At 48.2% G+C, this 25,516-nt stretch overlaps 1 protein-coding gene across 1 annotated transcript in view; it reads right to left on the bottom strand.

The window, feature by feature from the left end:
* The window catches only part of TENM2 (teneurin transmembrane protein 2), a 1,175,329-nt gene that overhangs the window by 73,031 nt on the left and 1,076,782 nt on the right, over positions 1-25,516 (bottom strand). The window contains exon 17 of the mRNA XM_039877364.1: positions 17,158-17,304. Coding sequence (XP_039733298.1) covers positions 17,158-17,304 — 147 coding nt within the window. The remainder of the gene's footprint in view (positions 1-17,157; positions 17,305-25,516) is intronic.

The raw sequence follows: 25,516 nt of genomic DNA, 5'->3' as shown, positions 1-25,516 counted from the left end.
CTTTAAAGAGTATATGCTGCTCCATTTATAGGATGTTCAAGACCAGGTAAAGTTAATCAATAATAGTAGAAAGCATGGGGTGCTACTGGCTGGGAAAAATTTAGGGGAACTACTGGCTGGGAAAAATTTAGGGGAACTTTCTGGTTGCTGGGAATGTTCTAGATCTTCACCTATTCACCTGGCTATACCAGTGAATGTATATACAACAATTCAACAAGGTGTGTATTAAAGATTATGCACTTTATGTACTTGCTAACAGACTGACTTCAGGTATGATATCAACCTCTCTGTGTTCTGTCTTTCTCATTTATAAAGCAGGCAGGGTGATGATTATATCACACAGGAGCATTGGGAAGATTAACTAAAATAATCCATGCAAGGTACTCAGAACATTTGTGAGCACCTACCAACCTACTAAGTGCCTCTCGGTCATTTCTACGTTCTTCTTTCTTTTTGGTCTCATACAGGTTTGTTTATCACACGGAGTAAGGTACTTGCCAATTGCTCATTTCCCCGGGAAATATACAGGGAATCCAGGTGGTGAGCCCAATAAATCCTAGGGCCGTTTTGAGATCCGTTGATGATAGAGGAGGTGGACAATTAATGAAGCAGGGGAGAGAAGGGAAGTGGCAACGAGTTGGGGCAAGGAGAGAGAAACCTTTGTGATGGAAAGGAAGGAGGAGCGGTGGGGGCAGAGAGCACCTTCATTCCGCTCGCTGGCAAAGGTCAAAGGCCAGAGACATGAAGGGGCTCTTGGGTAAAAAGAAAGGCAGCAACCATGGGATTCGTTTTGCCTTGGGAGTTATTCTGTTTTAAGGTAAACTCTTGCACGACCATGCCTAACATTTGTGGGGCCCTTGGAAAATATTCTTTGGTTCGGTCCCAGTCCATATAAACAATTTGAGTTGCCCAAATCAGTATATCAGCATCATTCTGATAGCCTGATCTGACATGATTTTGCCAAACAAACAAACAAACAAACAAACAAAAAAACGCCTCTAGCCAGTGGGAGCAATCTACCCATCACACTGCTCTCTGGAATTGAGGCCGGGCATTGGGCCTTGAGATATCTCATTATGCAAATACCTAGCATCTCAGAGCATCTGGTCAACTTCACATGCATAGGGCTGGGGGTGAGGGATATTAGAGGGTCAGAGAGTACCCCAAAAGACGATCATGGCTCATGTGGATCCCAGTGTTGGCTGGGGTACTCTTCCCAGGCAGCATTTCTGACCCTGGTCAGTCCCTGCCACTGGAGAAGCTCTTAGAAAATTTCAAGGAGGGCATTGCAAAGCTCAGGGACCCATGTGCCCAGGGTAGTGCTGGGCTCCTGGCCTAGTCAGACAAATAGCTTTAGATTCAGAGGGTCTGGTTTTAAAACCTACTCTACCACTCATTAGCTACGTAATGCAACCTTGGCAAGTGACTGACCTCCTGTGACTCGTGTAGCTTTCCCAGCTACAGAATGGACTTACTTGCACCTACTTCACCAACGGTCATGGGGATGCTATGAGATGGTACATACGAAATGAGATGATGAAGCCATTGCTCTAATACAGAGGAGGACCTCAATAATCGGAGGCTATTCTTAATGATATTTCCTGCTCACCACCAGGGAAGGGCACTGTTCCATTTGCATTTTACCCAACGCTTGCTGACAAGTTGGAAGGGAGGGATAATTGAAAGTATTCTGACTTGATGTAACTAAGAAGTGAAAAGAACGGGCAAGGCTGACTTGATTTAACTTGGCAATATGAGATTAGTTCTTCATTGCCTCTGTGAGGTCTCCTGCATTGCCAACCTTTTAAAGCAATAGATTGGCTGACAGGGTGCTCATTTGGAAGGTTTCACCTGCCATTAATACTCTGGCTGCCTGATGGACCGTCGTCCTGCAGGCGTCCCCCCCTCTGCCCACGGAGCAATCTCCATTCTTAAATATTGCAAGGAGTAAAACTGTATTAGCTCTCCTTTTGGAAGGCCTGCTGGAAGTTTTCCTCTTGCTTCTTGCCAACTCTTTTTGTCAGTCTCTGAGTTCCAAGGCCAAAGATCCTTGCTCCAAAGCACCTTCTGGCTTTTCTTATGACTTAGCAATGGAAGATCAATCATGTCCGACCAGAGATCTGGCAGAGTGGAGGCCCCGCTGAGAGCTGCTTTGCTGGCTTTCCTACTCTTCGGGATGGAGGTAGCAAAGAAAGCTCAGGCTGCTTAGGAAAACCCAGGCATCATTACTGAAGGCGGGGATACGATCCAAGTAAGTCCTCTCTTTAACATGACTCTGGCTGTACCCTGGAGTTACTGGGGCATCTGGTCCACCCCACACGCAAGCATGGCGGTGGGGGTAGAAATTTTATGACAGTGAGCTTGCAGTGTGTGTTCGGTTTTATTTTTGAAGGGTTTGTTACCAAAAACCCAAACAAACGAACAAAAAACCAAAACAAACGACATCTACAAAAACCTTTTAAACCAATGCTTCTCAAATTCTAACCAGCATTGGAATCACTGGGGACCTTGTTAAAATATAAGTTCTAATCCTAAGGTGGGGCTCGAGCACACGCAATTGTGGTTCCCAGGGGATGCTGATGCTGCTGTTCCAAGCGCTGTACTTCCAAAAGTCAGGCACTGAACCGCCGTTGGTCAAGGTGGGTTTCCTGAGCTCCTACCTTGGAGTCACTTCGGTGACATTAAAATGCTGATTCCTGCTGTCTCCAGACCTACTGAGTTCCTGAGAGTGGAAACTGGGAATCCGCATTTTAAAGGAGACTCCGAAATGATTCTTTAGCTCACTAAAGCTCAAGACCTCCTGCTCTGAATTATTAAAAACACTCTTCAAATGTCCACAGTAGTTCATCTGACTCTGAGAGACTAAAGCAGCTTTTCCAAACTCTGTCTCCTAGGGGATGTTAGTGGAAGTAGAGGTGGGACAGGAGGACCTGTGGTGAAATAAAGTTAAACTGGTCTCTTTACAGCAGGACTTCTCAGAGCCTTTGGTGTGTGAACGTGCATTATGAATCTAATGCGGCAAAGGAGCATGCAGCATTTACAGACGGTGAACCCCTTCTGTCTTGGAGGCTCTCCTTGCAATAGTCTAGTGCAATACAGTTTGGGAGGCACTTCATGAGGACACAGGGCTCTAAGTTTGGGGGCTCTATCCTCGGAGCCAAACCTTCATCTACTCAATAGTCACAAATGGCAGCCCCGTGCTTGACTGGTCTTTTCATAAAGTGCTGGCTTTTAGGTGGTCAGGACCAACACAAGCCACATCGTCACTACTAGCACATCAGCTCAGAGCCCTTATTTTTGGGCTCCCAGTGCCTCCCAAAGCCAATGCATTTCAGCATAGGGACCCTGTTCTAGGTGACAGCGTCTTGGGGGTCAGCAGGATGATGAAGCATCAACAGCAACCATGTCTAATGAGAGCTAATCGTTGGCACTTACGAAAAGCTTCCTGTAAGGTGCCAGGTACCCTGCTAAGTGCTTGACATGCCTTGACATGCTTCTCCTCATTAAATCGCCACCAGAATTCCAGGCATCATTAGCACCTTCATTTACAGATGAGGAAAGGGACATTCAGGGAGATTAGATAACTCACCTAAGGCCAGGCAGCTTCTGCATGGCGGGGCTGGGTCTGAACCCAGTGTGCTACACTCCGGAGCCAAATCTTACATGCAGCTGCCCCGTCAGGTCTGTCGCTGCTAAATGTTCTGAATGGCCAATACACAGGAGCCACTGTGTCTGCCACCATGGCAAACTCAGTGCCTGTGCCAAGCTCTTTTACCTAAGGCAGGGCTACGTCAAACAGAAGAGGAACAATTTAAATACATGTTGAAGGGAGATGTTGTTTTTGAAAAACCGGGATGCAGAATATTTTAGCTGGTGCCCTGCCGCCGCTCCTAAGTTCCCCCAGCTTACACTCCTGACTTGAGTGGGTTGCCACGTGCTCCTCTGCCAGCTGCCCAAGTCCCTCTGTGCTTCTGCAGCCTGTGCCTTGCACCTTCATCCAGTCACCACCCAGTAGTGCTCACGAGAACCCTTTGAGGTGGGTCTCATGAGTTCCATGTTGTAGATGAAGAAACTGAGACTTGGAGAGGTGAAGGGCCTTGTCCACAGTCACACATGAGCAAATGAGGGACGAGTGATCCATGATGAAATAGGCTGAATAAGACAGCCTATTCGTCAGTGTAGGCTGTTCACCTCCAAAGCCTATACTCTTGGCTTCTACCCTCAATTCTTCATAGGAGCCTGTGAGTCATCACAGCATAGAAAGTTCCCCTGTCTGTGCTGAGGCAGGGAAAGCTGAGGCTCCAGAAAACAGCCCCATTTAAAGGCGGTTGTTCTTCTTCTGTCTGTCCGTCTGTCTGACCGTCTGTCTGTGCCTCTATCTGTGTCTATGTCTTTTGCTCTCATCCTTCCTTCTCCCTCCCTCTGCCTTTCCTCAATCCAGACAGAGCCTCTAGGAATAATGATCTCGCTTGATCCGATCCTCCCACCCTGGACATTCGCTGACGGGCCTCTCTGGCGTGGTCTCACCCTTGTTAGCCCGGGGCCACATTTCTTATACCTGGAGGATTTCTATCCTTGCCTCTGCGTCTCCCCTCCCTTCTTTTTTTTGTTACAAACACCAGTGACAACAGAGAGCAGGGGCCTCTGATCTCAGCCACTGATTTCCCCAAATGTTCGCCCTCTGCCTGCAGCTTCTGGCCTCTCGCAGCCCTGTCTACGCCTCTCCTCACCCCCACCAACCTCCATTTCAAAGAGTCCACTGACAGGTCAGACAGAAGCAAGCCACGGCCAGTGAAGTCCAGCCTGGCAGGGGGCGGCAGCCTGGTGGGGTGCCAGACAGTGACCTGCTGGGCCCCTCAGAAAGAAGAGGGGCTGTCACTACTGACACTTCAGAGCAATAAGCTGGAACAGCTATTTTCTGCCTGAGGAGAGGCCCTGTCTCTGGAGGGGAGGTGGGAGGGCTGGCTCCAGAACCGAGGGACTTAGCAGGGGGCGTGATGCCTCTCCTGCTGCTGCATAAGACCCCAGACTGCCAACTGGAAGAAGGGACCAGACTCCACTAGCACAGTAGCCTCCTGCTGGATTAGGGAAATGGAAGTACTAAGGGCTAAACATGGTCATCGCCATGCTGCGGGCACTGTGCTTAGTTCTCCATGGAGATTTTCTTATTTAACCTTCACGTCCACTGGATGGCGCAGATGCCAGGAGTCAGTCCAGGATGGCCAATTATGACCTCGGGGTCTGGAGGTCTACAACATACTTAGCTGTGTGGCCTTGGGCTAGTTATTTTACCTCTCTGAGCCTCAGTCTTCTTACCAATAAAATGGAAATGATAATCAAACTAGCTTAATAGGGCTGTTATGAAAGATTAAATAAACCTTATACAAAAGCGTTTAGTATACGGTAACCATTTGTCTACTCTGGGCCTTCCAGGTGGAGAGACCCAGTCTTCCTGAGGTCGCGTGCTTGACGGAGTTGGGCAGCTGTCAGTGATCACCCCACTACTCCATGCCTCGCCAAATAAGCCAGAGTCTGAGGGCTCAGGATTCGGTCAACAGCATCCTCAGCGGCCCGTGCCTTTCCTGTCGAGGACGATCCTCCTTAGAGGATGCTTACAGAGCGTGCACATCCACTGCCATCAGCCCACAGGAAGTAGACAGACAGGGTGAGCAAAACTGATAACAGAGATGAAGAGCAGCATAACCACGTGTTCATGTCTTACTGAAAAGAAATAGTGTATCTGACATTTGGATTTTCCTTGCATTAATAAAATGATGTCAATGGTATATAGTGACTCGGGTGTCATTGTCTGTAGTCGTAATTTTTAAAAAAATTTTTTAAATGAAATTTATTCATCCTAAGATAATCTGTTGAATAAAAGACAACTGCTTCCTATCCTAAATGCTTCTCACGAAAGCTTTCATTCATTCAATCCGATTAATGAGTCGTCCAAGATAGAGAGGGACCCTGTGGCTATGGAGCTAGAATTTAGAAGGGAAATGGACAATTAAAAAGTAGATTTATGAGAGACTTTGAGAGAGTGATAATGTTACGAAGGAAAGCAGAGCAGGGCGAAGAGTCGGAGAGGGTTGCGGGAGGGGATTCGCTGCTTTAGACGGGCAGCGGTGTAGGGGGCAGGGCGAGCCAGGGACAGCGTCTCTAAAGAAGTGGTATTTGAGTAGAAACCTCAATGAAATGAGGAAACAAGTCATGAAAACATCTGGGGGGAGAGCAGTCTGGGCAGAGGAAGACATCTGGGCAGAGCAGGTGCAAACGCCTGAGTGGGACTGCATTGTGAGTTAGAGGAACAATAAGATGGTAAATGTGGGGCCAAATGAGGGAGAGGAAAAGAGGGAGGAAATAGTGTTAGCGTGGAAGCAGGACCCAGTCATGCAGAGCAAAGGAAGCCATCGCTGCATCCTGGATGCCATTCTGCGGGAGGTGAGGTGCCCTGCAAGGTTTAAACAGGGGCGTGATATGGTTTGACGTTTAAAAGGACTCAGACTGCTCTGTGTGGAAGAGACTGGAAGCCGGGGGGCCAATGGTCTGGCAAAGTTGGTGGCATGCTCCGGGAAAGTTGGTGGCACGCTCCAGGCGGAGATGGAAGGATATTAAGAAGCCATGGCCTTAATGATAAAGAATACAGAGAGGAGGGGCCACGCAAGCATGCGTCCGCACGTCTTTGGAGCAACACGCGCGGACAAAGATGGGCGAAAGACCCCAGGAATGATCACCTGGCAGAGCACGTGACAGCTGGAAAGTGATGGCATTTGTGTTGTGTTCGGGTGATGGGTTCCAGGGGCTGGAATATTTCCCTAGATCTGCTCCCCCTGTGCCATGTGCTCTACGAGTGAGCACGGCAGAAATGAGAGTGGGTGGATCTCATTCTGGGGACCGCAGTGTCCCTTTTCCACATCTGCCTTCTGCATAGCATCCCCTTTCCCTCCCTGAAGGCAGAGCCCAGCAGCTGTGGACTCTCAGGCCAACCTGACATACAACTGCGCCCAGAAAACGGGTCTGGGAGGAGGGTGAGCAAGACATTTAGAACAGGGGAACGGAGCTTCTGCTCAGCGCCTCACGGCTGACTTTGGGCTGCTCTCCGGCGAAACACTCTCTTTGTTGGTTAAATGGGTTCCTCTGTGGTTAAGGCTCATCAGCTGACTCGGAGATCTCTGCAACCCTACGCAGGTCGGACAGAATGTCAGTGAGCCACCCAGCTCGAGGGCCACTGGCTTGTCACCTCCGAGGAAAAACAGCACTCATGCCACAGTTGGTGGGGGTGGGATTGAGGGGGACATGTTAGAACAGTGACTGAAAGATGAATTTCTCATTTTGAAATGTTATGATGTTAACTTGATCTGATGAGCTCCTGATTGAAGGCAGTGTGTGTTTTTAGAGTCTCTGAAGTCACTTTATTCCGGGGGCACTAATATTTAGAGCTGTCATTTAAATCAAGTGGCATTAAGGCACTTGCTATGAACTCTCTAGTTAAACCTCACAAAGGCGTATGAGGCTGGCGTCACTGTTCCCAGTTTACAGATGAGGAAACAGAGGCTTGAACAAGGTTGGGGTCTTTGTTCAAGAAAGCAGAGCCAAGAAGAACGGGAGCCGGAATTTACACAAGTCTGCCTGACCCAGAGGCGGAGAAGCCCCGCGGGAACGGGCACAGCACCCACTGCTGGACTGCGGTGAGCACTGTCCTAAGGGGGAATGAGAGAAGCAGTGAATGTCACCAAGGGGGAGCGACCAGGGCCAGCTACCACCCGCCCTCTCTCGGTGTGCTCTTCCCTATCTGCCCTTTGTTCCAACTCTCTTGAAAGAGGAGGAAGGTCCCCGGAAGTTGGAGCCCTGATCCCCCCTTCATAGTCACATCTCTGTGACAGGGACTTCAGTGAGCCCAGGGATGTCTCCAGGGTCCACACGCCAGTCAAGCTACCACTGCCTCAGGATAGAGAACTTTTGGCTCGTCTCTCCCCATCAGGCAGCCCATGGGAGAAGTCGCTCTCTGCAAGCACTTGAGCTCCCCTAAAAACGGCATGGGTTTGTGCCAAGTCAGTGGTTCTCGCAGTGGTAGCATCATCTGGGCACCTGTCAGAAATGCACATCCCCGGGCCCCACATCGGACCTACTGAATCAGAGCTCTGGGAGTGTGCCCAGCACTCTGTGTGTTACGCCTTCCACGTGATTCCCGCCAACCCACGGGAAGCTGGTGCTAAGTGCTTTGCATGTATTAACTCGCCTAAGCCTCACAGCACCCTACGAAGTAGGAACTGTTACTAGCCCCACTTTAGAGGAGAAAACTGAGGTTCAGAGAGATCGAGTGCCTTGCTTCTTTATGCTCATCCCATGAATCAGTGGAGTTGCTCAGCTCAAGTGCGAACTTAGAAAAGCCGTTCACGCTTATCAGGTACACAGACGCCTCAGCTCCTCCTCGTCCAGGTCCTGGGTCTGAGACAGGTCTCAGTCCAAGCCAGCAATGCCAGGGACCTAGCCTCCGGAGGCTGACTGAGTTTTTTTGGGAGCAGCATGGCGTGGAGAAAAGTATACTGGACTTAGAGCCAGGAAACCAGGCCTCTGGCCCAGGTCTGCTCTGGCTTGGTCTTTGGCTTTGAAGAAGTCACACTCCCTCTCTGGGCTTCGCAGCTGCTGGGGACTCGGTATTTTAGCCTTTCTGCATCTGATGTGCTGCCTTCACGATCCCATAAATGGAAAAGGAGATGTTTCTCTGCACCTGTAGCTGACGAGCTCCTGAAAACGGGGGTGGGCAGATGGACGAGGACATACCTTGAGGACTGGAGGAGGAGGGGTTCTCGAAAGGTTCTGTCCTCGTTGTGAGTTGGGAGAGAGGCAAGCACGGGGCACAGGGCTTCGGGGGACACCTTGCGGTTTTCTTTGGATTCACATCTGGCCACAGAGCACTGGCCCCTCTCCAATCCCCAGAGCTCTTGGCTGAGAAGATGGGAAGTCAAAGGAAAGAGCACAGGCCGCGGGCAGCTGCTGGGCCGTGCTGCTCCTTCCTCCCCGGCCCGCCCCCCGCACCCGCATTCCACCACCGCATAGGCACTGTGTGGGAAAATCCGCTCCTCATCCAAAACGGGGGAAAAGCTAACGCCAGGCCTATTTTTCAGAATGCTGCCGAATCCATGTTTCTGAGGGCCTGACAGTGTTGGGTATCCCTCGTCTCCCCGGCTCTGATCACGGACTTGACACGCAGCTGCTGCGAAGGGCCGACGAGGAGGGCTCTTGACCTTGGTTCTGACGCCTGGTGTGGCTGCGTTTTAGCTGTGGGACCTGGGTGAGCCGCTTTACCTCTCTGGCCCTTAGTTTCTGCTTCTATGTAAAAGGTCAAAGAGGCTCTCATGGCTCTTGAGGGCTGTTGTCATGATTAATTTGGGTAAAGTCTCAGCACAAGCTGGCCCTGGTAAGTACTGAATGCACCCAGCCTTACACATCATGTCCTTTGACATTGAGTAAACGGAACACGCCCTGTTCTGGGACCACCGGGACCACCCGGACCCCTCACATGTGTTCCCGGGAGGTGCCCCAGGTTTCAGCCTTGGCGTTCTTGACCTTTTGGGCTGGATCACTCTTTGTGGTGAGCGTCGTCCAGTGCGTGCAGGGTGTGTAGTGGCACCCCTGGCCTCCACCCACTAGATGCCAGTAGCACGTCCTCTTGTCCTCTCTATGGTCACTCCAGATATTGCCAATGTCCTCCGGAGAGCAAAACTGCTCTTGACCTCTGTGTGTGTGTGTGTGGGGTGGGTTTGTGGGAGCAAAGGAGCCAATTATAGCACCAGGGCCCTTGAACCATTATGTCAACACTGGTCTCAGAAACCAGGAGGGCACTTGTTGCAATCTAGGCACTTTCTCAGCCAAGGCAAAGCACAGTAACGATAGAAAAGTTACCTCTTGGCCACTGGTTAAATCTATGTTTTCATCCTTTAATTCCCTAAAATAAGCCCATAGTGATTTAAATTATTAACGTTTTTGTAGATGATGCATTTTAATCACAATTTTATGATGAATATTTGATGTGTTGTCTAATCAAGGAAAAAATATAATCCCTTCGGAGTCACTTAATAACCATTTAAACGACTAAAGACTTGACTAGAGAAGACTGAAGGTGCCTATGTTAAGTAAACTCCTGAACTTTAAAAACTTTTTAATTTTTTAGAAACAAATTCCACGGTTCTATAAATTTACTGGGAAAAGGTTTTCAGTGGGTAAGTCTTATCTTTGACTTGATCTTTCCTGAGATCTTTTTGCAACAACACCAGTTCTGACTTGTCTGAACCTTCTCCAGAAACAGCTTCCAAATTTTGTTAGCGTTTCAGAAGAGATGAGAGGCTGGCCTTAATGCGGAAAAGTGGTATATCACCTTGGTTAGCCAAAAGTCCTGTTTTGAATATTACCTTCTTGAGTCTCTGTATCCTTATCTGTGAGATGGAAAACCTACGATGAGACAGTCTCACAGAACTTACGTGTCTGGTGTGAAGAAACAGACAACATACAAGGACACAGACGGGGTAATTTAGGAGTGGGACACTGCTTGGTGGGAGAGATGTGGAGGGGGATTTCACAGGTCAAGTCCTCTTTAAGGAACAGGTTTCTGAGCTGAGAGCTGAGAGAGGATGGAACGAGCCAGTCACGCACAAGTTGGAGCATTTCTGGCCCTGGACCAGCCAAGAGCCTGCGTGGGACTAAGTTTCGCATATGTGAGAGCTAGAGGCTGGCCAGCGTGGATACGGCTGAGCTGCTGCAGAGGGCGGTGGGGACAGGCGAGAGGGAAGGCAGGGGACGCGTCATAGAAGGCCCTCTAGGCCAAGGTGAAACCTGTGATTTTGCCTCTCACTACACAAGGAGCCCTTTGAGGGCATGGTGTGATTTGATTTACAATTTAAAACTATCCCAGTGGCTGCTGTAGGGGGAAGAGAGGCACGGGCAGGGCAGCAGCAGAGCGACCGTTGGCTGCCCAGCCCCACTGCCCAGGTGCCCACCAAGCTCGGTACGGCGCTCGGCACGTGTAAGCCCTCAGAAATCTTACTGAGTACAGCTTCGTATGCAATGGAGAATGGATTCCATCTTTTTAAAACCTCGACAGAATAAAAGGAAACTGAACTCCAACCATTAGTTTCCTAAACATAAGGTTCTCTAGTCAAATATGCCCAGAAAGCCAAAAATCTTATTTGAATGAAAAGATCCAGAATACTTTCAGTGCCCTGTTGCCATGCAGCCCTCTAGGATTTCAGATGGGGCTCGTTCTGCTTTCCTCTCAAAGAAGAGAGACCCAGCGCCTGGCCAGACTGCGGTGGCCTCAAGGCCAAGTTCTCCTAAGCATTAGATGTATTGCTTTCCTCTCTGGGAGCTAATCGGAGACTGTTTATTGCTCCAGTTACATTTGCCACAAGGTCTTTGGACGACAAGGGGAATCCTCAATCCAACCCAATTAATTGAGCAGTGTTGCACTTTGAAGCTGTCCCCCACCCAACCAATCCATCACCATGATCTGCACGCATTAATCAAGGCATTTACAATGGCTTCACCAAGCTTTGCCTCTCATCGGAGGACGAAACGAGACTATTTGGACCTGAGAACCATAACTCTTCCAGAGTCCCTGAAGTCCTGAGCTTGGCTCTGCTCAATGCACAGACAAGGTGAGTTATTAATTAACAATTGAGATAAATGCCGGAATAGCATCCCTGAATCATGTCAGACCAATTTGGATGGTTATGGGATGAGGAGGGAGGGAGAAGAGGCAGTGGGCGAGGGAAGCGTTTTATCTGTTCCAAGTGCTTTGGACGGACTCCAGTGTTATTTCTGTTCATTTAGACCTGGATGCAGTGCCCGGAGCTCAGGCCAGCATCCACGTCTCTTAACCCAAGGCGGCTTCCTTTGGAGCGAAACAAGGAACCAGGCCTCCTAGATGGAGATGGGCTGGGAAATACTGTTTTGAGGACCAGCCTCAGTGGCGTCCTTCATTTAGGGAGAGAAATGTAGAAGCTGCTGGTGGGTGGAAGGGCCTCTGTCGGGGCTTATTGATCACACACACACCAGTGGCTTTGAGGACTCTCCAGGGAGACAGGCTGAAGACCCTGGGCTCAATGATGTGACAGGCTTTCTCTTATGTCCTGCGGCCGACACCCACACTCCATGACACTCTTCTCTCTATATCCCTACTGAACGACGGCTTTCCACTCCTGTCAGCCCTCACATGCTGGATGATGATGATGATGGTGATAGTAATAATAATAATAATAATAACAACAACAACGTGTTTATACGTCTTATCTTTTCAGATGGATGTGAGCTCCTTGCGGACACGTCATATTTGTCTTAGTATTTCCAAACATTTAGTAAACTCTCAACAAATGTTTGCTAAACCATGAATGAATAGCTCATGGATGGATGGATGGATGGATGGATGGATTCACATGACAGAGTTAAAGGCTTTTTAAATTTGGGAACAAACATCAGTCACCTCTCCAAATAGGAATACAAAACACTTCTAAAATACACTGAAGTTATTCACTGCGGAACTGACCATGTAAATATGTTCATAGTTTGTTCTATTAATCATTTTTTTCTTGAAATGAAATTCCCTCTCCTCATTTCTCTCCTCTGGTGTTCTGGGAATTCTTAGGGGTAGGTGTATGGAGGGCGGGCACTGTGACATTGGGCTGAGTCAGCCCACTCACGGACAACCATTGTTTAAAAAAGTTTTTCTCAAAGTGTCTGAGAATTCTCTGCAGTGCTTGGTCAAAATGCAAATTCCTGGATCCCATATCTGACTTAGTAAATTAGAATCTCAAAGGGGTCCTAGAAATCTAAATTTTAAACATTCTCCAGTGTGGTTACACCACACCCAAGTTTGACAGGCACTAGTTAGAACCTCAGGGATTACGTACTGTAGAAAAATCACTGGTTGGGCTTCGCCTAGGTGGGTTCAGCATGTCTTCTAGAAAATAACATCGATGCTAATAACATGAAAGCTGGCAGCAGCCAACATGCGAGGGCATCCCATGAGCCAGACATCTTTGTGTTGCGTGCATTTTCTCACTGAAACTTCACCCCCCGCTAAGGGAGGTGGCCTTATGATGCCTATTTTACAGACTGGAAAACTGAGACTTTGCGGAATAAAGTGACTTGCTGAAGTGGGACACAAAAATTGACTCTTGAGCCAAGGCTCTTAATCACATGGTTTTACAATGTCACCTATTCAGAAGCCAGGGTATGACAGGAGAAGGAACGCAAGGTCTCACTGCAGTGCTGTGTCCAAGCAGGACAGAAGGGAAGCGGATTTGGCGCTCGGGGGGCCGTGACACAGTGGTGACGCGATGGTGACTTGTGCACAAGCTCAGCCTCGGAAGGGCTTTCTCCTTCTCCCTCTCCCTCCAGGCCTCTGCCCACAGGCTGGCGAGGGCATCTGTTAGGTTTCCGTGGGAGCTTCACGCGGACTCCCAGGCTGGCTTGAAACGATGCGAGTTGGGCTTTGTTACAGACAGGGGGTTGAAGCTCTTGACTCTAACTTCGGGGTGATAAAGGGGTGTAGGGAGAGAGTAAGAACTGTCTTTCCAGGCCAGACGGTCTAACACCACGTCCCCACCTCGCGGTTCCCACACTTTCTCCTACCCCTGGCTGTGATGAACTAAATCTCACACCTCTGTCTTGGCGGTGATAATTAAATATTATTCGCCTGTCACTCGATGCACATGTTGTGTGTATTCTCAGACTTTAATGAGCTGGTATTTGTCTTCTGTAAGCAAAAATATTTCTTTGAGTCTCTTCTTTTTCAAATTGGGGTGAGCAGTTCACGTGAAGATCTCTCACTATTAAAAAGACAGTCTGCTTGCTGACATGTCTGTCTGAACTGTTTCTACTTTTTTTTTTTTTAGGGCCAATGGCAGGTAAAGCTCATCCCTTCAGAAGCAGCCGCTGCTTCCTGAGGTTAAGTTGGTGGTCACATGGCTGGGGGTGTTGGGGGACTTTGAAAACGATGAGAGGAAGAAGGTAGGGAATTGGAATAAATTATTTTTGGGGGATAGTCTAAGGCAGTTTTTCTAACGGGATTTCTCATCTAAGCACCAAGGACACAAAATATTTGAGTGCAAATTTCTCGAGTCGTCCGAGGAAGGTCCTTAGCTAGTACCATTCTAGATGCATAGGAGAGAAGTTAATTTATTCCATATAATGGGCATCTCAGGACAAGGGTTCTCAAAGAGAATCTGCATTAGCATCACCTGGAAGTTTACTAAAAATTCAAATTCTTGCATCACACCCCAGACCTATGGAATAAGTGACTCTGGGGGGTGGGGCTTAGCAATCTGTGTTTAGTCAAGCCCTCCAGGTGGTTTTGCTGTAAGTTAACGGCATCAGAAGGACTGGTGCTGTAAAGCATCAGGGCTAATTCTTTCCTAGAGGAACCCAGGTTGAAAAAGGCTGTTAAGGGCTTTAGTGTCGATATTCGTATTTGAATCTTTATCTGCCTCAGTTTAAAATTAAAAAAACAAAAAAAACCAAAAAAACAAAACCCAAAAAACTATCGCTTTAAACGAGATTTTTTTTTTTTCCCCCTCAAACATACTGTGTTCCTAGATGGAAAAATGACTTGCCTCCTCCAGATCACTGTGGAAGGGTACTCTATCATTTTCCCCATTCATGAGGTTTGTAACAGCCGTGTGCACTGCAGCTGCTTCCCGGGCCTGCATGCATGGTGTTCCGCCTGGGTGCCTCCTCTGACCCGCCTCCCCTCCCAGGTGGCCCTTCCTGGGAACTGCCAAAGCAGGACGGAGCCTGTGGTAGAATTCCCGCCCCCAGTCAAAACAAACAAAAGAGGGATATCATTAGTGTGCTGCAGGATGGGATCTGGAGTAGATGGGGAGTAACTTTAATATTTATCAATAAACAGCAAAGTGCTTAGCGCACCTCCTAGGGAAGTAATTAACCATAAAAAGGATACTCTGCGCAGAGGAGTCTCCTCCAAAAAAAGAACTCGGTTAATTGTGAATCGCTTATGCCAGGTGAGAGGGAATCCGGCTGTACATCTCACCTGACATAAGCAACTCCGAATTAACTGGGAGTTTCTTTTTATAAACACCGAGCGCGTGCAGAGCCTTTTCTTTTTTTTCTTGGTGGTTAATTACTTCCTTGGGAGGTTCACTTTAACAGTTCCCACAACAAGACCATTATTGTCTTTAGCATAATCACTGCCTCATTTGCTTTTGTGCCCTGCCTTTCCGAAGCTCTGCCTCTGCCCACCAGGAGGGACCCTGAAGGTGCCATCAGGTGGCAGCACCTACTGTGCCTCCTCCAGCTCCACCCCTTGGGGAATTTGGGTTTCTCCTGCTGGGAGCCCAGCGGGGTCAGGGGTGGGGCCAGTAGAGAAGAATGTGGGCAGCGTAAGGCTCATTCGGGAGACTGAGTCCCCCCAGCCTTTGTTCAGCGTTCCAGCCATTTGCTACGTGCTCAGCTGCTGACACCTGCAACTGGGCAGCCAGCCAGGACAGTGACCCCTCTCTCCAAGAGGAAGGAGCTGCTCTGTTAGCAACCGCTGTGCTCAGTGAAAGCACCAAGGACCAGAAGCGACAACAGTGACCCTAACCAGGCAGAGTACTGCGATTTTGATTCTCGCTTTTGGGAAAAAAAAAATGCATTATGTAGTTATGTCAAAAATGAACGAAAGTGCCTTCTAGTTTGCCTCTCTTTCAGAAAAGGGAAATGAATGAATGGGAGCTCGGTAAGCTACGTCGGGTCCATAAACGTTTTTTTTTTTTTGATCGGTGAAGTCTTATCAGTGTACGTACATTTGTTTATTTACAAATTATAGACATGTGCAGCTGCAATGAGAGGTTATGGAAACTGCAAAATATCTATTAAGAGAATGAGGAAAAATAAAAATGGAGCATCTCACACTTTCGGGCATCAGCCGGATGAAATGCACCTCGCTCTGGACGCCACCGAAGCTGACCCCTGGGGGCTGTGAAGGCAGGGGCTGGCATCCGCAGAGCACAGTGATTGGCACGCAGCGGGATTACACACATTTTTGTTTAGTCAAATAATCGGGTGCATGGATCCTCTTACACCCTAAAGAGTTTGGGTAGGGGTGGATCCTGCACCTGTATCCACGTTTGGGGAACAAGGCATGGTATTCTGAGAAAATCAAGTGGCCCGTATGCTACCGCAATCCCATTTAGCCGCAGAATCTTAGCACTCCATCAAGCAATAATGGAGGAAAATTCAGCTCAGAGGTTAAAACAGGGGTTGGTAAACTTTTCCTGTAAGGGGTCAGAGAGTAAATATCTCAGGCTTTGTCAACCATGTGGCCTCTGTCCAGCTACTCAACGCTGCCTTCCAGGATGAAATAAATTATGGCCAACATATAAATGAATAGGCATGGCTATGTTCCAAAAAACTTTATAGATGGACTCTGGAATTTAAATTCAACATAGTTTTCATGTGCCACAAAATATTATTGCTATTTAGATCCCCCCCTCCGCCAACCATTATAAATGTAAAAACCACTTTTAGCTCACAGGCCATACGAAATAGACAGTGGGTTAAATCTGGCCTGCAGGCTGAAGTTTGCCAACCACTGGTTAGACCATGGACTTTGTAGTCAGAGCTGAGTCTCGATTTTACTATTGGTGACTGAGTTTTCTTTACAAAGTTACCAAACCAAACCAAACCCAACCCAACCCAACCCAACAGTTAATTTCATTTGTTAACCACTCGCTAGGCTTCAGTTTCCTCATCTGTAAAGTAACATCTCAAAGGGCTGTAAGGATGAAGGGATATCTGTGCTTGCGATATCTTAGCACAGAGTGAGGCACATACTGTCATCATCAGCATCGATGTGTTTGTAACTCCCAGCCCCGAAGAGTCTGGCAGGAATGGTCACCCAAAGGCAGAGCCAGGGCCCAGCCATCTTTCTGTGGTGGTTTATACTTGAGCATCCAAAGCCAGCATCAAACCCCAGTGCCTCCAATCTATGTCTCCAAGAGCCCCCACTGGCCCAAGGATGCTGCATATGCTTCAAGGAAATGTTACAACAACATTCGACAATAGTATAGGGTAGGTCTTTCAGGAAAAACGACTCATGACGACCATATATATACAACGCTCTGTTCTTGAGGGGCTGGGAATTAGAAGACGCTTGCTCACCTCCCTCATTATCCTTGTTATCAGCGCAGGAGGTTTCCATGGCAACGTTGCATCCGGGCCCTCTCCAGCCGGTCTGGCAGACACACTGCCAGCTGTTCTGACCCAATGTGCATCTCCCGTTGCCGTTGCACAAATCGGGGCAGCCATCTGGTTGGAGAAATGGAGAGGATGAGAAGGAGGGGCGTGAGGCCGCGCTGGGGCACTGGGGGAGCCGTGCAAGGGGGGGCAAGGCCACAGGGCAGCCGCTGGGCCAGCCTCGAGTGGGGCCCGTGCCTGCCTTGGAAAGAGTTGGGGTAGCAGGCCATGCATGCAGTTGCAAGACATAGTGAGGTCCCAGATGCAGGGGGTCCCCGATGACATTGACCTGTGTGAAGGGGTCTGAGGCAAGCTCCCCAAAGTGGGAAATAATCCAGAAAACTAAACTAGCTCTGAGCTTACAACAAGATGTGCTAGGCTGTTATTTCTAGCCAGTGGCTCAGGACTGATGCTACCTCGAAAAAAATTGTTTTTCTTTCTTTTTTTAGAAGTGCCTTCTGCAGAAGAGAAAAAAAAAATCCCTATCAGCCCAGGCTGGAGCCAAAGTGCCCTCCATCTTTCAGAATTTCAAAGACGAATTTATATATAATTATCACTTACGACAAGTAACTGGATGGTTCTGCGGGGCTATTTTCATATTTTTGTAATATTTAGTTTTAAGGGGCACTTTAAAATGTTGGCTGCTTATCACTCAACCTCTTTATGCATATTTATGGCACGATTTAACAATACTGCGGGATCCGAAGGCTGTGGAAGGAGGAGACGCAGAGTGCCATGAATTGGGAAAAGAGGGGAATGCACATGTGCCTGGGGCGAGGCAGTAGGTTTTGAGTCATTCTTATGCTGTGGTTTTATTTTATTATTTTATTTTATTTTATTTTATTTTATTTTATTTTATTTTATTTTATTTTATTTTATTTTATTTTATTTTATTTTATTTTATTTCTGTGTGTGAAATCAGCAGCCCGCCCAATTCCCAAATCGCTCCGGCACCCCAAACAAGGGCAGCTACCGCTGTCCTGACCTGAGCCTCCTCACACAGAGCCTCGATGAGGAAAGAAGAGAGAGGACGGGGTCGCTAAAAAGAGACGGGACGTCTCCCCGGGGGAGCCTCCGATACCCTCATAAGATGCAGAGAGAAGCACAGAATTTGCAGGATGCGGCCGCACTCACACAACCTATTTGCTGGCAAGAATGCCTACATATGTTTTCATTTTTCTTCCTTTTAATAGCTTTATTGAGGCATAACTCGCATACCATAAAATTTACCTGTTTTAAGTGTGCAGTGCAGTGACTTCTAGTGAATTCAGAGTTGCGCAATCTAGGTAGGTCTTTTCATTTCATGTACGTTCTCCCAATGATCATCGATTTCATTATCCCCAGACGGTAACTTTGCTGAATATCTACCCCGGTCTCTCTAATCCTGTCTCTACATCTGCACTATCTCTGTTTTCAACTCTTTCTAAACTACACAAAGTGCAGGGTGTCCTAGGCGGTGGCAGAGGGATGAAAAGCTTTGTAATGATGGAAGTAATTGATTCGAAGCCTTTCTGGCCCAAATCTTTTGAGCCTAAAGCATGCATCTCCCCCTACTTCTCTCTCGAATGTTCCAGAGGCCTTCCCCTGGCTTCCTCTCTCTTTCCTCCAGTACCCTTTGTGAGAATGCCAGCGAACCTCACTTGTGCATGTGGCGGTGGTGGGAATTTAAAGGACTCCTCCAAAGAAGAAAGGTCTGGAGGGTCTGAACTTGAGTTGCAATTTGCTTCTTTAAGAAGGTTCACTCCTCATGGCTTCTTCTCTCCCATCCTTTCCCGACGTCGTCTCGGTCAGGGCCTGAGAGAGCAGGCCAAGCCATCTATGAGGGGAGTCTCTGTAAGAAGCTGAGCTGTCTTTAGATAGAAGAGAAATGAGGACATGGCTGCCGGGGACTCTGTTTTCTTTTGCTGCATGACCCGCACTAGATCCAGCATGCGAAAGAAGCACCCGTGTCTGCACATCTTGAGAAGGAACTGCGTCTCTACACCGACCATCACGAAGCCCAGATTCACATTTCCGTTCCTTTCCTGACCAACGAGATGACTAAGGCTCTGCCTGGAAAACCAGTGACACCCCCTGTTCACACCGGGAGAGGGGGCTGGGAGCGGATGCCACCTCCAGTTTCAGAGAAATGCTATGAATGTTTCCCTAGGAGCAAAATGGAACACAGTCAGAAAAGCCCAAGGGATATTTCACAAGTTCTCAAGGAAAAGAGAATATCTCCAACTTCCAGCCACCTCCAGCTTTACAATTTCTACCAGGCGAGTTTGGGGGAACGGATCACAGAGAATACGCTAAATGACAGACCTACCAACATTTGCTCAGCGTGCCATCCATTATACGTGCTTTGTTATTTAGCTACTTTGAGGTCTCGTGTTTGACTAAAATCATGCCCAAAGTCTCAACAGAAGCTTCATTGTGTAGGAAATCCACGTCTGGTACATAAAATTTAAATTTGCAAAGAACACTCACATGTCAGTCAGAGATATGCACTCAAAATGTACGCTCCTCGACTGGATGAAGCTTTTTTCCCCTTTCTCTTTCTCTCTTGATTTTTTTTCCTTCCCGACCAACTGAAGTGAGATAAACAGACCACAGTAGCGGGTTTTCTCTACATCATATGAGGAAGATGAAAACACGAACAGTAGGAAGCTGGCAAATCTCTGAGAAGTTTCGGGGCAGCTGGGAATTAATGGATAGGACTTTGCTTTTAGCTTGAAGAGGAAGAAAGCAGCCTTGGTAGGTGCGTGGCGTTGCTAGGCAACCCCAAGCTACCCCCCAGCACAAGTTCATTCTGCTGATGGCCTTCAGAGGAGGTGAAACAGTTGTGTTTTTAAAGTGCAAAGCCAGCTCTGCTTAAGGGAAAACAAAACGTAGGAAGTAATTAGTCTGGAGGGCAAATGGGTATCAGGTGGTGGCTTTCTCTAGAAAGCATCCTATAACTGGAGTTGGATTGGGCTTATGGGCTCATACTTGGGGATCCGAGAGGGCGCCTACGTAGAGTCTTCTGGATTTCAGGCTAGCACTGCTGACTTATTTCACTGCCTCCTTCCCAGACTATGGTACAGGATGCCTTAAGACACAGATGTTTGGTTCTTTGTGCAGGTAGAGAGCTGGCTGTCTGGAGACTTCGGGTTCCATTGTGACCCCAGACCACTGATTCTCAACTGAGGCAATTTTGTCCGCCTTATTCCCTTTAGGGGGCACTTGGCAATGTCTGGAGACATTTTGATTATCACAACTTTGGGAGGATGCTACTGACATCTAGTGGGTAGAGGGTGAGGGGTGCTACTCAACATCCTAGAGCGCACAGGACAGTTCCCACGACACAGAAAGAATCAGCCCCAAATGTCAGTAGTGCCGAGGCTGAAAAAACCTGCCCTAGACCTAAACTCCATGAGAACAGGGACTTCCTTGTTTGCTGCTGAATTTCAGAGCTGGACCTAGTTTCAAGCACATAGGAGGTGCCTGAATGAATGGGATTAAATCAGTAGTGCTCGATCATTTCAGCCTGGCCCTTGTCGAGACTCTTCTAAGAGTCCTGAGAAGATAGTGCAGCCTCCTTCTCCAAGTTCTCCTCCTCCACCTCCCAGAGAAAACTTTCAAGGGCATCAGTGATATCTTGGGCAGAGTCTGTCAAACTTCCAATGCCTTTGGCAGAGTGGAAACAAAACAGTTTCCAAGACTTTCTACACACAAAATTCCAACCACTAGGAAAAAAAAAATCCATCAACAGAGTTACTGGGTAGGCAGGCTTTTTGCTTTAACAAAAATTAGAGCGGATGGAGAAATCTGGGATTAAAAAAACCAAACAAACCCAAATATACCCTTAAATTCAGACGACTCCTGAATTTTCAACTCCAGTCCTTCAACTCTATACCTGGACTCCGACCTGCATCTCAGCATCTCTATCCGCTCACTCACGAGCATCTCAAGCGCCACAGAATTTAACTTCTTTGTCTTCCTTTCGCCCAAACTCTGATCCCTTAATCGATGAATGGCATCTCTACGTACCCCACTGCCCGAGACTGAAACCGTGGAGTCATTCCCAATTACCCTCCCCTCTCCTGCCGCCTCTCTCATCTCAGGTATCTAGTCCACCACCAGTCCTGCTGAATCTTCCTCTTAACTAGATGAATCTGCCCACTAGAAGTCCTACCTGTCCTTCCTCCTGAGGATCTCTGGACTCTGCCCTCCACCCCCACCCCTATTGCCATTCTGTTAACCCAAGCCATCCTCATCATTATGCTGGGCTCCTTTCAAACCTCTTACCTGGTCCCTCTGCCTCCAGCCTTGTACCATCATCCATTTCTCTCTGTTCCGGACACTGACGAAAACATTTCTATAGCTTCCCACTGATCCCAGGGTGAAGTCTGAAGTCCTTCACCTGTCGTACAGGTTTTATATGAACTGCTTCTCATGAGGTCAGCCTATCTCAATACTTCTTTAGGCTTCGGTCAGACAGAAGTCACTTGGCCTCTCCTTTTCCCTTTCCTCTTCAATCCATCCTTCAGATTCCCACTCAGAAATCATCTCCAGGAAGTCTTTACAAAGCTATACCTGTCATGGCACCTTTATCCTATACCACCTGGTCCTGTCTACCACACTGCATCACAGTGGTCTGGTACCTCCTTGATACTTGCTAGCCCACATAGCAGTCCTTCCTTAAAACATTTTACTGTCACCTGCTGGAAAACGGTTGTGATAAATGTTCACATCATCGTGAACTACAATTTGAACGGTGCCTCTAGAATTGTGCGGTGTGCAACTGAACAGCTCCCCTGGGCCGTCCTGTTATGACGTAAGTCTGTCCGGGCAGGACCCATGTTTACTCTTGGATTGCCAGGACTCAAGGAGTAGTCGGGGGAATGGATGAATGAATGAATGAATGAATGAATGCCTTCTGACTGAAGTCAGCACCTTCAATGCCTTTGTCGGAGTGGAAATGGAATCATTTCTGAGATATTTCTACACATAAATTTTCAAACACTAAAACAAAAACAAAAACCAAAAATCCCCGCCAACCCCGCTCTCCCGCAAACTCCATCGACATAGTTACCAGGTAGGCAGGCTTTTTTTTTTGCCTTAACAAAAATCAGGAATGAACGAAATAATGTCTACAGCACAGTAAAAAGGGGGGCATAAATGCACTTGAAGAAAGCTATAATTACCATAAAAGGCTTTTCTAAAAAAGCATCAAGAAATGTTCCACCATGTGCAGCAATTTAGAGGTAGAAATAAGTGGCTAATATTGTATAAGGGGCATGGAAAGAGAAGCAGCATTTTAACATTCAACATCAAGCACATCTCACAAAAGCATAGAGCACAACACCCTACCCGGATGGAAATACAAGTGAAAACAGAAAACAGACCGCATGTAAATGAAGACAGATGACATGGAGAAGGGGGCCGGTCCTGCTCGGTTCCAGAGACCCCAGGGAGAGCCGCTGTGTCCTGGATTAAACCCCAGGGGGCAGTCTTTTCTGAATCCAGGGGAAAACCTTAACCTCGTTTGGAGTCAGAGAGTTTTGGGATTAAAACCTAGATCTGACTCTTGCTGTCTGTGTGGTCTTGAGCTGGTAGACTCTCACGCCTCATCCCCGTTTGTAAAATTATACATCTTACTCATTAATTTTATTTATTGTCCTTCCCACCAGAATACAACCTGCACTAAGCCTGGTATATTTATCTCTTTTGTTCATTGAGACATTCTCAGTGTCTAGAAAAATAGTTGGCACGTAACAGACGATAGATGTTTGTTGAATGAAGAACTTAACAGGGATGATGATGATACTTCCTCAGAGGCCGGAGGAGTGAAACAAAATGATAAAGGCACAGGTTTTAGCACAGGGCTCTGCATACCGTAAATACTCAATAGACAGTAGCACTTATCGTTTGTGTTGATATAAGTGCTGCTATTGCAAATATTATAATTAATAGTGGGCGCTTTCTTCCTGCATGGTTTAAAGTACGGGCCATACCTCTTTGCCTCACCACCAGATTAGGGAGCGAAAAAGAGCTGAGCCTATTTCAAAGTGGGAAAAAAAAAAAAAATGGAGGTTCCTTGGGTGCTCTGTGTGTGTGATGCCATCACTTCCTAAGAAATCTTCGCTCGCTCTCTGATCACCAGCCTGAGAATCCAGCAAAGCCACGTTGCTGGCTGAGTGAGGAGAAAAGCCACTGAAGCTGAGGGCGATTCTGAGGGCCAGGGGTGTCGAAGGGAGGAAAAATAATGGCTTTTTCTCTTGGGCCCAACTGTACTTTGGTATGTGAATTTAGATAAGGAACTCCTTCCCCTCAACGTTTTAAATATCACTGTTTTCGGAGAGCTATGCATTGCTGGGGTTAAGGGGTGGACACACGCTGGAAATATGAAACGTAGTCTGTCACAGCATTCCTGAACTCTTTAGAGCTGAAAACGGCTGAGGTGCTGGGGACCTGGGATCACCGGGGCGTCAGTGGCCATTTATACTAACGGCAGTGGCAAATGCTCAGAAAAATTAATCTGGTGCTTTGAGACGCCCTGGGAAAACTCCAACTAATTTTAGGAGACTGGCTGCCAAAGCAGCATTCTGGTCTTGGGAAAAGGGCAGGGGGGTCCCTCGCTCACCTGCATGAGCAGGAGGGAGCCGTGTAGGGACTCTGTCCCAGGCACACGCGGGCACGGGCACAGACGCTCAGGCATGAACCGGCGCCCCAACGGCTGCCCCTCTTTTGTTAGAGAAGACATGGAACGTCCAGGGGCAGATGTTTTTCTGTTTCAGCAGCATCTGTACGTCTTTAAGAATCTGCACAGAGGCGCGTATGGGGGATGCTGGGGTGGAGGGCTGGGCAGGCCAGTGATCCTGCCCTCGGTCTCCTGTTCCGCTTCTGCAAGCCCGCCCCTCCACCGCAGCTGTAACAGAAGCAGCAGAGCCTCTGCAAGGTGATATAAATTTGGATCCAGTTGTCTGCTCTGCACATTTCCCTCATGCACCTGGAGTCTCACTCAGCAACATCACTTCTGCCTGCCTGAGAGAAAGAAGGCAGCAGGCTTGGCCTTGGCCTCAGAAAAAATGGTAAACTTAAAAACAAATAAGCAAACAAACAAAATGATCCTTCCACAGTCGAGGAAAAAGAGGAAAGGAAGACATATCTTATTTTTTTTTTTACCATTTTGATGCTTCAAGTTCTTACTAATACTTTTTTTTCTTTTTTTTAAGTAGAAGATCATGGGGGAAGAAACTGAAAATTTAGGCAACAGTGACCAGAAATAGTTCTTCTGGGAGGGAAAGGCCACATCACTTCCTTAGTGAGTTCAGCCTGGGTCATGGTCACCTGGGAGCACTGGGGTCTGACACAAGCCCGGGTTTTTCTTGCGGGAAGCCTGCTTTCTCCCCTAGGAACGTCACCTCTCTACTCCGCGTCACCTAATGAAAGGAGGACGTAGTGGGCTGGTGATGGGAGAAAATCACCACGTGGCTAAAACACACACCAACAGGGGCCACGCTGACACTTGTGAGAATGCGCCAGGGATTTCTCCCACTGCTTTCGGTGGGAGCGGTGCTGTTCAGAGTATGGGCCTGGGATCAGCATCAACGTCACCTGTCACCTGGGGACTTGTTAGAAATACACGTTTTGGGGCTCCATCCCAGACTCGCTGAAGCAGCATCTCTTGGGATGGGGCCTGGAGGTCTGCATTTTAACAAGCCGTGGGCAGGATTCTGACGCCTGCTCCCTGTGAGAACCACTGCGTAAGGGTTAAGTCCTGAGTCTTGAACAAACAGGGCCTCGAAGGCCCTGCCCTTATCTGGCCCCGCCCATTCTCCCCTTCTCATCTTATGACACTTCAGGCTCCGCTCTCTGCCACACTGCCCTGCTGCGTAATAGAGCAGTGGGCCCCAACCTTTTTTGCCACCAGGGACAGGTGCTCCTATGAGAATCTGATGCCTGATGATCTGGGGTGTAGCTGAGGCAGTGATGCCAGCCTTGGGGAGCAGCTTTGCTCGCTTGCCCATCACTCACCTTCCGCTGGATGGCCCGAGTCCTAACAGGCCATGGACCAGTACCGGGACCCCTGTTCTAGAACATGGTCAGGCTCCGTTTTGGGGCTTTTGCAGATCCCTCTTCCTACACTACACCCCTGCACTCTGTTTGGCCGAAGTCATCCATCCTTGGCTTTGCCAGTGCTCGACGGCTCCCCCGCCTGGCCGCTGCGGGATCCTCCACTATTATCTGCTTTCACAGCGCCACCTACTCCTCCCGCTACAGCTCTCGCCATCATTCTAACGAATCCTTTGCTTAAAGC

Source organism: Pteropus medius, unplaced genomic scaffold (genome assembly GCF_902729225.1).
Source record: "Pteropus medius unplaced genomic scaffold, Ma_sr-lr_union100, whole genome shotgun sequence".
NCBI classification, from domain to species: Eukaryota; Metazoa; Chordata; class Mammalia; order Chiroptera; family Pteropodidae; genus Pteropus; species Pteropus medius.
This window is presented reverse-complemented; position numbering and strand designations above follow the sequence as displayed.